The sequence below is a fragment of the Hemiscyllium ocellatum genome, chromosome 6, assembly GCF_020745735.1.
Source record: "Hemiscyllium ocellatum isolate sHemOce1 chromosome 6, sHemOce1.pat.X.cur, whole genome shotgun sequence".
NCBI lineage: Eukaryota > Metazoa > Chordata > Chondrichthyes > Orectolobiformes > Hemiscylliidae > Hemiscyllium > Hemiscyllium ocellatum.
In genome coordinates, this window is record NC_083406.1 from 54,295,916 (window position 1) to 54,309,916 (window position 14,001).

Consider the following 14,001-nt stretch of genomic DNA (forward strand, 5'->3'; position numbering starts at 1 on the left):
ACATCCCCAAAGGCCAATAAAAAAATTCACATACATCAGGGGTGCAGAAAGGGAACCATTTGGATTTTACAAGACTCTTCCCACTTTCAAACCTGCTCACAAACCATAATGTGACTAATCAGGCTCATTACTCATTATTAGATTAATGCTTTTTGTACCCTTGTTATATTCAAGACATTTTGTCATAGCGAATTCTAGAAATTTACATCCTTTCTGGGAGGTGCTGTCTGTCCTTCCCAGTCTATATTAAAGTTAAAATCCCCCATTAATGCTACACTGCCTTCGCTACATCGTTGCCTAAATTCAGTATTTATACAATTTAGCACTTCTGACCTGCTACCAGGGAGTCGACACCCGTTGTGGTTTTATTTCCTTTATGGTACCTCAAATCCACACATAAGATCTCTACTGAGTGTCTTCCCCTTATTACATCCTACTGCTCATCAGTAAAACTCCTCTACACTCTGCCATTTTCTCCTGCAAATCTTAAAATCATGTAAATTTAATTCCCAGTCCTGACCATCCTGCAGGCCTGTCTTCTTAACTGCTACTATATCATTGTTTCCAATTTGAATGTATGTCTGCAGCCCATTTAATTTGTTCCTTACACTCCATGCATTTGTGTAAAGAACTGTGCACTCCATCCTGACCTTCAGCATCTTATTATTTCTCCCTCCTGCCTTACTCAATACACTTTTCATAGTTCCGCCTGTTCATTAAACTGGTCTTGCTTGTTCATCCTGTTAACCTCTACCATCTCCTCACATGCTGACCTATTGCACTGGTTCCCACTCTGATCACTAGTTGGTTGATCTAGGGAAAATCACACTAAGTGACTATTTTCCACACAACGTGGATTTTTGATATTTCAAGTTGATGGCAAGGTAGCCCAGAAAGATAATTCACCTCGAAAGTTTCAATTCTTTAAAAAGCAATTCAGGACAAAAATCGCAATCACCTGGTCAAGTGCAGATTAAGGAAACTCAGCATGAATTAATTAGGAAATATTGTCCATCTTCCTTCCCACCTATCCACTCCACTCACTCCTCTGACCTATCACTATCACCTCACCCAACTACATCTACCTACTGCCTTCTCCGCAACCCCCAAACTCATCCTCCTATTTATCTCTCAGTCCCTTCACCCAGCCACATTCCTGATGTCGACTTTTCTGCTCCTTGGATACTGGCTGACCTGCTGTGCTTTTCTAGTGCCACACACAGATACAATAACATGAAACAGAGTAGTGGTTGATAATGCTTTAGGATTAGTGGTAGGTTAATACTATAGTTTCCCAGGAAATGGTGATTAGGACCCTTGCTTTTCCTAATACATTAACATAAATGTACTAGACCTGGGCACAGATTCAAAATCTAGAGCCGCCACAAATCTTGGAAGTAGAACATCAAAAGGGAACCAAGTCGGTGGGATAGGCAGACAAGTGACAGATGAAATTCATTGCATAGAAATGTGAAATGTTTGCTTTTGTTAGGAAGAACACGGAGTGAGAACATACAATGAAGGGAATTCCAGAATTATGATGCAGCAACACTGAAGGAATAATGATACACTTCCACATCAAAATGGTGTGTGGCTTGGAGGGAACATCTTGGTGCCGTTGGTCCTGTGTAATTGCTGACTGTGTCATTTTAGATGGAGGTGGTTGTGGGTTTGGAAGGTAAGGACTCTTGGTGAAGTTTTACATTGTCTTTTGGTACACATGGCTGCTACTAAGCATCAATGTTGGAAAAAGTGAATGTTGTGGGTATGGTGCCAATCAAGCATGCTGCCTTGTCCTGGGTGGTCAAATTTCTTTAGTGCATTTGGTACTTCACTCATCCAGGCAAATGGAAAGCAACAGGGTTACAAGAGTAGGTACGGAATCTTTCATTTGGCGAGCCAAGATAGATATGATAGACCGAATGTTGTCTGTGGTGAAATAATTCTGGGATTCAGAAATATACTGTGTTTCAAATTTTATGTTCTCATTGAATGAGTGACCAGATTCCTCATGTCAAACAACTTTGCTTTTGAAAATTAATGTTAATCAATGTTAACAGGATTGGCAGTATTTTTGTGCCAGTCTTGCCAAGATAGATAATGAGGATAAAAAGACTAAAAGTAATGTTGGAAAAATTCACAACATACTGGAATGAGATGCCACAGTTTCATTTCTGGGCCTCTGATGATGTTGAGTATCATTTAATCACTATAAACCACAACATTAACAAGGTGCTTTATAATATTAATTGCCAGTTCTGTAAACGAATGACTTGCTATGACAAGAAGAAATAATGTGAGATATTACGGAGATATGATTGCAAAGAGACCATGGCTGGGACCTGAATTTTCAAGGATATTTCACATTTTGCAAGGACAGAAAGAAAGCAAAAGGAGGCAGGATAGTCTTGTTAATCAAGGTAGTTTCTATACGGTAGAGGGAAAGGATACTTTTGCAAAATCAGTTTTGATAGCGAATGTAAGGAACAAAGGAAAGAAGTCACTGGTGGTAGTAATGTAGTATTTACACTGTATGGCAGAGAATAAAGTAAAAATATGAACTAGTAATAAATGGGCTTCGGGAACCATTGGAAATTTTAATCTTCACTTAGAATGGAGGAATCAAATTGGTGAAGGTAGCCTGAAGGATGAATCACAGAATGTCTGAATTCAAAAAAATCAATGGTTTTAACACTGTTGAATTCTCTAACTTACCAGTATCAGAGATACTAAGCTAAACCAGCCATACGAGAAAATGGTGACACAAGCAAGTCAAAGGTTAGGACTCCAATGAGTAAGCCACCTACCGACTCACCAAAGCCTCTCACCATCGACAAGGGGCAAGTCATTGCCTGGATTAGTGCAGCTCTAACAACACTCGTGACTCTTGGACAAAGCAGACCATTTAATTGGCACTACATCAACAAACATTCACTACGCCCACCACTGAGATACAGTGGCTTTATGTACTATCAATGTGTACATGGGCATTCAGAAATTCACTAAAGCTTCCTACACAACATCTTCTAAGCCCGTGATTATTACCGTCCGGAAGGACAAGGGCAGCAGATACATGGGAACATCACCAACTGCAAGTGCCTCCAAGGCATTCAGTGTCTCTAAGAATTTCTCCAATAAATAAATCCAAATATATCTCCATTTGTTTGATGTTGCCGAGCCAAAATCCCAGAACTGCTCTCTAACAGCTTTGAGACTACACTTAAACCAAATGGACTGTTAGCAGTTCAAGGCAGCAGCTCACCATCACGTTACCAATGGCAATTAGGGATGATCAATAAATGCTGAACAGCCAGCCCACAATCATTACTTAATAAAAATTTCTTAAACAATAGATTATGAAATCAATAGGGGAGGAGGCTATTTTAGATCAAATGATGTGTGGAGAGGCAGGGATAATTTAATAACTTCGTAATATGAGATCAACTGGGTAAAACTGACCATAAAATAGAACTTCACCTGCACAGAAGGTGAGAATTGTCCGTCTGAAACTAGAGTCTTAAACTTAAATGTGGGAATTCCAAGGTTGAGTGTGCGGTGGAACCAAAAACAAATTATATGGTAAAATGGTAGACGTGCAGTAACATTTAAGGACGTATTTCATACCTCACAAGGGTTGATAGAAAGACTCATGAAGATACAAAAGGAAGACTAATGAAACATCCTTGATTAGCTGAGAAATTTTGGAATATCATAAAATTGAAATAAGAGGTATACTATGCTGCAAGATTCGTGGCTGTCTGGTGAAATGGGAAAACTTAGAAACTGAAAGGACAACAAAAAGAATAATTGTATATTGGAATAAGTGTGAAAAATCATTGGACCAAAATTTGAAACTGGACAGAAAAACCTTCCACAAGTACATAAGAAAAGTCATGAGTAACTGAAGGAAGAGCATTGGTCTCTCAGATGGATAGACTGGGGAATTAATAATAAAACATCTAAATGGCAGATAGTTTGAGTAAGTACTTGTTCCTATACTCACAGCAAAAGGCAAAAAAAAAGTTAACAAATAAGAAATTAAGCAGTAAAAGGGAGGAAATTAATATACAAAGATACTAATCATGAGCAGAAGGCAACTTTGCCCTTTGAACCTGCTCCATCATTCAATAAAGGTCATGGCTAATAGGGTTATTTCACACACTTGCTAACCCCCAATAACCTTTCAGCCCTTGATCAAAACAGTCACTACCTTAAGAGAAAAACATCCGAAGAAAAATATTAGGACTAAAGGCTAATGAGACCCATACCATAGTGTCCAAAACAAAGTGTTTACTGAGTCATTGCACTGGTTGCAATCTTCCAAAATTCTCCAGATTCTGGAAAGGTCCCAGCAGTTTGCAAAACTGCAATGTAACACAATGATCAAAAGAAGGATGCTGACAGAAAGCAGAGATTACAGGCCTGTTAGCCTAACATCTGCCATTTGGAAAATGGTAACTGAATGGCACTTAGAAAATCATAATACCATGAGGCAGGGTCATCATGTTTTGTGAAAGGGAACTATTTTGTCAAATTTATTAGCGTTCTCTGAGGATATAACACACACACACACACACACACACACACAATTCCCATTTATCTACACTTAATCCATAGGCTACTGTGCCCTGGAATTTAAAGTGCTCATCCAGATGCTCTTTAAATGTTGCTACAGTACACACACAAAGTACATTCTATATTTCTAGCACCTTCTAGGTAAAAAAAGGTTTTATTTTTGGATTAGATTACTTACAGTGTGGAAACAGGCTCTTCAGCCCAACAAGTCCACACCGACCCGCCGAAGCGCAACCCACCCATACCCCTACATTTTACCCCTTACCTAACACTATGGGCAATTTAGCATGGCCAATTCACCTGACCCGCACATCTTTGGATTGTGGGAGGAAACCCACGCAGACACGGGGAGAACGTGCAAACTCCACACAGTCAGTCGCCTGAGTCGGGAATTGAACCCGGGTCTCAGGCGCTGTGAGACCTGTGAGACCACTGTGCCACCGTGCCGCCCACAAGGGAGGTCTTCTATCTCCCTTATAAACCACTTAAATGTATGCCTTCTAGTCTTAAATACATCTGTCATAGGAAAAACATTTTCATGATTTGCATTGTTCTGTCTCTCATAATTTTGTATACTTAATTAGATTCACCACAACCTCCTCTTCTCCAAGGAAAGCAAACCCAGCCTATCCAGTCTCTCCCCATAACTAAGACTTTGCATCCAGGCAACATCTTGCTGAACCTTTTCTGCACCCTCTCCACAGCATCATATCCTTTCAACGGTATGCCAACCAGAACTGAACACAGTATTACATCCATGGCCTAACCAATGTTTTATAAAGTTGTAACAAGACTTCCTTGCTCCTGTCTTCTCCGCCTTAGCATTGAAGGCAAGCACCCCACAAATCTTTTTCACTACCCTGTCTACCTGAGCTGACATCCAGGTGAGTGGCCTACATTTGTTTCTATTTCTCATGATCTATTGAAAAATTTGAAAAACTAAAATGCATTTATCAAGTCCAACTCGTCCATGCAGATCAGATATCCCAAATTAATCTAAGTCCTTTTGCCAGCACATGGCCCTTATCCCTCTAAAACCTTCCTACTCATATACCCATCCAGAGGCCTTTTAAAAGCTGTAGTTGTACCAGCTTCCACCACTTCCACAGGCAGCTCATTCCATACATGCATCACCTTTTGCATAAAAAAGTTGCTCCTCAGACCCCTTTTAAATCTCTCCACTCTCACCCTAAACCTATGCCCTCTAGTTCTGGACTCTTCCACCCCAGGGTAAAGACCTTGTTTATTTACCCTATCCAAGCCTCTCAAAGTTTTATAAACCTCTGTGAGACCATCCCTCAGCCTCCAACACTCAAAGGAAAACAGTCCCTGCCTATTCAGCCTTCACAATAGCTCAAACCCTCCAACCCCGGCAACATCCTTGTAAACCTTGTAAAACTGGTTAAGAATCCAGTTTGGTGGATGGAACTAAGGTACAATCAGTTAGGAACTAATTGAATGGTGAAACCGTGTTAAGCTACAGATTAATAATATTTACAACAGCAAAAATCTTAATTTACAAATGATAATATGTGATGGTGGTGCAATACATACAATGCATGGGCCAGATATTTCAAAAGCAATTTATGTAGCAGGATAAAGAAGGAACTTCTGGTCCTCTATGACTTTCTGCAAAATTCCAACATCAAGGTCATTTAAATAAATGAAAAATAAGCTAGCAAAATGCCATAAACAAATGTGGATGTTGATTACAACAATATCATCAAAATGCTTTCTTTCATAACTTCACACCAGAATTTGCACCATTTCATAAAGCTGAATATACTCAATGAAGAACATATTTAAAATGCATTCATATAAAAACAAATAACCAGATATGGACCAGAAAAGCAAATAATTTTTCGAAGCCACTCACTGTTCAAAGAGGTGTCTCCCAACTTCAGCATCAACGGCACTGAGGGGGTCATCAAGCAAGTAGATATCAGCGTCCTGATACACAGATCTTTTGGGAAACAACATATTAAGTTGAAAAAAAAACTCTATTTTTAATTTCACCATCTTTACAAACATAATTCTCACTAATACTTTATTTAAGTCTCAAGATCAATTTACCATAAATTAACAATTTTTGTAATCTTTTAAGGTGCTATGAAGACATTCTTCTCAATTAAAATTATTCATTACACTCTGTATTTTGGCACAGAAATCAGGGGCAACATTAAACACAAAGTTACTTATGCATCAAACTCCGGTGATCTGGAATAAGGTGTTCAAATTGTAACAAAACCAGATTCAATCGTGATTCAAAAGGGAACTGAAATAAATAACTGTAAGTGAAGAAACCTTCAGGGCAAACTGTCAGGCAATGAGAGACTTTGAAGAAAGACTTGCATTTATATAATACTTCAGGACAGCCACATTACTGACAATTAAACATGTTTGAGGTTTAGACTCTTTACAGTGTGAGAAAAGTAGCAACAACTCCCACAAATAGAATTATGACAAAGACCAGAATTTTTTTTAGGTGATCATAAAATTCATATGATGTGGAAGTAGGCCATTTGGCCCATCAACCCTCCAAAGAACATCCCACCCAGACCCAACCACCCACCCTATACTGGTAACCCTCTATTCACCATGGTTAATGCACCTAATCTGCATATCCTTCGAAACTATGGAGGAATTTAGCATAGCCAATCCACCTAAACTGCACGTCTTTGGAATGTGGAAGGAAACCGGAACACCTGGAGGACATCCACAAAATTGAGGGAAAATGTGCAAACCCCACATTGACAGTCACCAAACATTGGAATCAGATCCTGAGACAATAGTGCTAACCACTGTGCCACCAAAGTTGATTGGCCACAGCAACGGAAACAACCCTTCACCTCTTTTTTGAAATGGTACCATGGAATTTATTACATACATTAGAGGGAGCAGAAAATATCTCAGCTTAAGATATAAATTTTGTGAGAGAAGTTAAGTCCTGAGTAGAACAGCTTTCAGATAATGGTAAATGCTTATAAATGGAGGACTGTTTGACCATACGTTAGATGGCTCCCCCAATGCTGAATGAAAAATCAAGGTGGCTCCTACAATAAATCATAATGCACAGTTTGATGTGCTCCACTGTCTGAGATCCCAATCACTCATCAAATCATCCTTCATTTTCCATTTGTGGAATACTGCAGTATCCAGGGCTAAGCAGACTTGACTATAGGAGGCACATTTCACAAGGTGACAAACTGGTACCAACATGTGTTGCCACTTTCAAGGACTTATGGACTTGCACCCCAATGCTCTGAAGGATCCTGTCATTCACTGTAGCCATTCCTCTTGAATTTGACTTCCCAAAGTACATCACTTCACACTTGTCGAGATTAAACTTTCTCTGCTATATCTCAGCCCAACTTATCAACAGTTCTATATCCTGCTGTATTGTTTGATAACCTTCCTCACTTGTTTAGCACAATATGGTGGGCAGAAAAGTCTGGTCCTGTGCTGTACTGTTCAATGTTCTAAGTTCCATCCACAACTCCTCCAATTTTTGTGTCATCTGCAAATTTACTATCAGACTATAGATATTTTTATTTAAATGATTTACTTATATTAGCGAGTTTCAAGAAGATTTGTAGGTCAGGTTGAGGTTCTGAATGTAGGTTTGCTCGCTGAGCTGGAAGCCTTGTTTGCAGATGCTTCGTCACCATACTAGGCAGCATAATCAGTGAGCCTCTGGATGAAACACTGGTGCATGGCCTGCTTTCTATTTATGTGTTTAGGTTTCCTTGGGTTGGCGATGTCATCACCTGTGGTGACGTCGTTTCCAGTTCTTTTTCTCAAGTAGTGGTAAATGGGATCCAAATTAATGTGTTTGTTGATAGAGATCCGGTTGTAATGCCATTCTTCTAGGAATTCTCGTGCGTGTCTCTGTTTGGCTTGTCCTAGGATGGATGTGTTGTCCCAGTCGAAGTGGTGTCCTTCAACATTTGTATGCAAGGACTCGAGTGACAGTGGATCATGTCTTTTTGTGGCTAATTGATGTTCATGTATCACGGTGGCTAGTTTTCTGCGTGTTTGTCCAATGTAGTGCTTGTTACAGATCTTGCAAGGTATTTTGTAAATGGAATTAGTTTTGCTTGTTGTCTGTATAGGGTCGTTCAAGTTCATTTGCAACTGTTTTAGTGTGTTGCTGGGTTTGAGGGCTATCATGATGCCAAGGGACCTGTGTAGTCTGGCAGTCTGTTTTCTATGACCAATCCAATTTTATATTCAACTTGACAACTCACAATGGATCCCACATGACTTAATCTGGATTACTCTAACATTAGGGATACACACACACACACACACACACACACACACACTCTACCGACACACACACGTACACTCTCTTCACCCGACACACACACACTCCCTCCCCCGACACACACACACACTTCCCAACACACACACGCATGCTCTACCCCCAACACACACATACGCACACAATCCCTGCCCCGACACACACATACGCACACTCCCCCCCCGACACACGCACACTCCCCCTCGACACACGCACACATTCCCCCCCCACACACACACTTCCCGCTGATACACATACACACACGCGCACACACACACACTCTTCCGCCTGACGCGCGCACACACTCTTCCCCCGATGCGCGCACGCGCACACACACACTTCCTCCGACACATACACACATTCCCCCGACACACACACACACACATTCCTCCGACACACACACATACCCGACACACACACACTTCCCCGACACACACACACTTCCCTCGACACGCACACACACTCTTCCCTCGAGACACACACTTCCCCCCGAGACACACACACTCTTCCCTCGACTCTCACACACACACACACATACATTCCCCTGACACACACACACTTTCCCCTGACACACACACACACACGCACACTTACCTCCAACACACACACATACATACTTCACCCCGAAACACAGGCACACACTTCCCCCGAAACATATACACTCTTATGTATGTAAGGACTCGAGTGAGAGTGGGTCATGTCTTTTTGTGGCTAGTTGATGTTCATGTATCACGGTGGCTAGTTTTCTGCGTGTTTGTCCAATGTAGTGCTTGTTACAGATCTTGCAAGGTATTTTGTAAATGGAATTAGTTTTGCTTGTTGTCTGTATAGGGTCGTTCAAGTTCATTTGCAACTGTTTTAGTGTGTTGCTGGGTTTGAGGGCTATCATGATGCCAAGGGACCTGTGTAGTCTGGCAGTCTGTTTTCTATGACCAATCCAATTTTATATTCAACTTGACAACTCACAATGGATCCCACATGACTTAATCTGGATTACTCTAGCATTAGGGACACACACACACACACACACACACACTCTACCGACACACACAAGTACACTCTCTTCACCCGACACACAAACACACACACACTTCCCCCCCGACACACACACACACTTCCCGACACACACACACATGCTCTACCCCCAACACACACATACGCACACAATCCCCGCCCCGACACACACATACGCACACTCCCCCCACCGACACGCGCACACTGCCCCTCGACATGCACACACTTCCCGCCGATACACATACACACACACACACACACACACACACTCTTCCCCCCGACACGCACACACTCTTCCCCCGATGCGCGCGCGCACGCGCGCACACACACACACACACACACTCTTCCCATCGACAAGCGCACACACACACATTCTTCCCCCCGACATAGAACATAGAACACAGAACATAGAAAAATACAGCGCAGTACAGACCCTTCGGCCCTCGATGTTGCGCCGACCGAAGCCTACCTAACCTACACTAGCCCAATAACCTCCATATGCTTATCCAATACCCGCTTAAATGACCATAAAGAGGGAGAGTCCACCACTGCTACTGGCAGGGCATTCCATGAACTCACAACCCGCTGAGTAAAGAATCTACCCCTAACATCCGTCCTATACCTACCACCCCTTAATTTAAAGTTGCGTCCCTTAGTAACAGCTGACTCCATTAGCGGAATAAGGTTCTCACTGTCAACCCTATCTAAACCCCAAATCATCTTGTACACCTCTATCAAATCTCCCCTAAACCTTCTTTTCTCCAATGAGAACAGCCCCAAGTGCCTCAGCCTTTCCTCATACGATCTTCCTACCATGCCAGGCAACATCCTGGTAAACCTCCTCTGCACTCGTTCCAATGCCTCCACATCCTTCCTATAGTATGGCGACCAAAACTGCACACAATACTCCAGATGAGGCCGCACCAGAGTCTTATACAACTGCAACATGACCTCAGGACTCCGGAACTCAATTCCTCTACCAATAAAGCCCAGTACACCATATGCCTTCTTCACAGCACTATTTACCTGGGTGGCAACTTTCAGAGATCTGTGTACGTGGACACCAAGATCCCTCTGCTCATCCACACTACCAAGTAGCCTACCATTAGCCCAGTAATCCATCTTCTTGTTACTCCTACCAAAGTGAATGACTTCACACTTAGCTACATTGAACTCCATTTGCCACCTTTCTGCCCAGCTCTGCAACTTATCTATATCCCGCTATAACCTGTCACATCCTTCTTCGCTGTCCACAACTCCACCGACTTTTGTGTCATCCGCAAACTTGCTCACCCAGCCTTCAAGCCCCTCCTCTAGGTCATTTCTAAAAATGACAAAAAGCAATGGTCCCAACACAGATCCTTGTGGAACACCGCTAGTAACTGCACTCCAAGATGAACCTATACCATCAACTACTACCCTCTGTCTCCTTCCAGCCAGCCAATTCCTAATCCAAATCTCTAATGCACCTTAAATGCCATACCTCTGTAGTTTTTGCATTAGCCTGCCATGGGGTACCTTATCGAACGCTTTGCTAAAATCCATATACACCACATCTACTGCTTTACCCTCATCCACTTCCTTGGTCAACTTCTCAAAGAACTCAATAAGGTTTGTGAGGCACGACCTGCCCTTCACAAAACCATGCTGACTATCCTTGATCACATTATTCCTATCCAGATGTTCATAAATCCTATCCCTCACAATTCTCTCTAAGACTTTACCCACAACAGAAGTGAGACTCACTGGCCTATAGTTACTAGGGCTATCCCTACTCCCCTTCTTGAACAAGGGGACCACATTCGCTATCCTCCAGTCTTCTGGCACTATTCCCGTAGACAACGACGACTTAAAAATCAAGGCCAATGGCTCCGCTATCTCCTCCCTAGCTTCCCAGAGGATCCTAGGATAAATGCCATCAGGCCCAGGGGACTTATCTATTTTCATCCTTTCCAGTATTCCCCAGACCTCTTCCCTACATACCTCAAGGCCATCCATTCTAATCACTTGTGACTCAATATACACATCAGCAACAGTGTCTTGTTCCTGAGTGAATACTGACGAAAAGTATTGATTTAGTGTCTCTCCAATCCCCTCCGCCTCCACGCACAACTTCCCAATACTATCCTTGACTGGACCGATACCTACCCTAGTCATCCTTTTATTCCTGACATACCTATAGAAAGCCTTTGGGTTTTCCCTAATCCTACCAACTAAGGACTTTTCATGTCCCTTTCTCGCTGCTCTTAGCTCTCTCTTTAGATCCTTTCTGGCTACCTTATAACTCTCAATCGCCCCAACTGAACCTTCATGCCTCATCTTTACATAGGCCGCCCTCTTCCCTTTCACAAGGGATTCCAATTCCTTATTTAACCACGGCTGCCTCACAAGACCCTTTACTCCCTGCCTGACTGGTACATACTTATCAAGGACACCCATTAGCTGTTCCTTGAACAATCTCCACATATCATTTGTGTTCTTCCTTTGAAGCCTATTTTTCCAATCCACGCATCCTAAGTTATGCCTCACCGCATCGTAATTTCCCTGCCCCCAGCTATAACTCTTGCCCTGCAGTGCACACTTATCCCTCTCCATCACTAGAGGAAAAGTCACTGAGTTGTGGTCACTGTCCCCGAAGTGCTCACCTACCTCCAAGTCTAACACCTGGCCTGATTCATTACCTAGAACCAAATCCAGTGTAGCCTCACCTCTTGTTGGCCTGTCTACATATTGTGTCAGGAAACCCTCCTGCACACATTGGACAAACACCGACCCATCTAACGAACTCGAGCTATAGCTTTCCCAGTCAATATCTGGGAAGTTAAAGTCCCCCATAACAACCACCCTGCTACTTTCACTCTTCTCGTGAATCATCCTCGCAATACTTTCCTCTACTTCTCTCGGACTATTGGGAGGCCTGTAGAAAACTCCTAACAGGGTGACCTCACCTTTCTATTTCTAACCTCAGCCCAAACTACCTCAGATGGCAAGTCTTCCTCCGTCGTCCTTTCCACCGCTATAATACTATCCTTGACAAGCAATGCCACACCTCCCCCTCTTTTACCCCTATCTCTGACCCTACTAAAACATTTAAACCCTGGAACCTGCAACAGCCATTCTTGTCCCTGTTCTACCCACGTCTCTGTAATGGCTACAACATGGTCCCAGGTACCAACCCACGCTGCAAGTTCACCTACCTTATTTCTTATACTTCTGGCATTGAAGTATACACACTTCAAGCCACCTTCCTGTTTACAGGCACCCTCCTTCGAGATTGATGCCATGTTCCTAATCTCCCTATTCTCAATGTCCTGCACCCTAAAGCTACAGTCCAGGTTCCCATGCACCTGCAGAGTTAGTTTAAACCCTCCCAAAGGGCACTAGCAAACCTCCCCCCAAGGATACTGGTGCCCCTCCGGTTCAGGTGTAGACCATCCTGTTTATAGAGGTCCTACCTTCCCCAGAAAGAACCCCAGTTGTCCAGAAACCAGAATCCCTCCCTCCTGCACCATCCCTGTAGCCACGCATTTAACTGTTCTCTCTCCCTATTCCTCGACTCTCTATCACGTGGCACGGGTAACAAACCAGAGACAACAACTCTGTTCATTCTAGCTGTGAGCTTCCAACCTAGCTCCCTGAAAGCCTGCCTGACATCCTCACCCCTCTTCCTACCTATGTCGTTGGTGCCAACGTGGACCACGATCTGGGGCTGCTCCGCCTCCCCCCCTTAAGGACCCGGAAAACCACAATCAGAGACATCACGTACCCTTGCACCTGGGAGGCAACATACCAATCGTGAGTCTCTGTCGCCCCCGCAAAACCGCCTATCTGTGCCCCTCACTATTGAGTCCCCAATAACTATCGCTCTACCTTTCTCCACCCTTCCCTTCTGAGCAACGGGGACAGGCTCCGTGCCAGAAGCCTGAACCTCGCTGCTTACCCCTGGTAAGTCATCCACCCCACAAGTATCCAAAACGGTATACTTGTTCTTGAGGGGAATGACCGCAGGGGGTCCCTGCACTGGCTGCTTCCTCTCACTCCCCCTCACTGTCACCCATCTCTCTATAACTTTCGAAGTAACTACTTCCCTAAAGCTCTGATCTATGACC

The 14,001-nt window shown here is 43.1% G+C and overlaps 1 protein-coding gene across 3 annotated transcripts in view; it reads right to left on the reverse strand.

The window, feature by feature from the left end:
* abcc4 (ATP-binding cassette, sub-family C (CFTR/MRP), member 4) overlaps positions 1–14,001 on the reverse strand; it is a 472,542-nt gene that overhangs the window by 301,520 nt on the left and 157,021 nt on the right. For all 3 annotated transcript variants that reach the window (XM_060825961.1, XM_060825960.1, XM_060825959.1), the window contains exon 13: positions 6,452–6,538. In XM_060825961.1, coding sequence (XP_060681944.1) covers positions 6,452–6,538 — 87 coding nt within the window. The remainder of the gene's footprint in view (positions 1–6,451; positions 6,539–14,001) is intronic.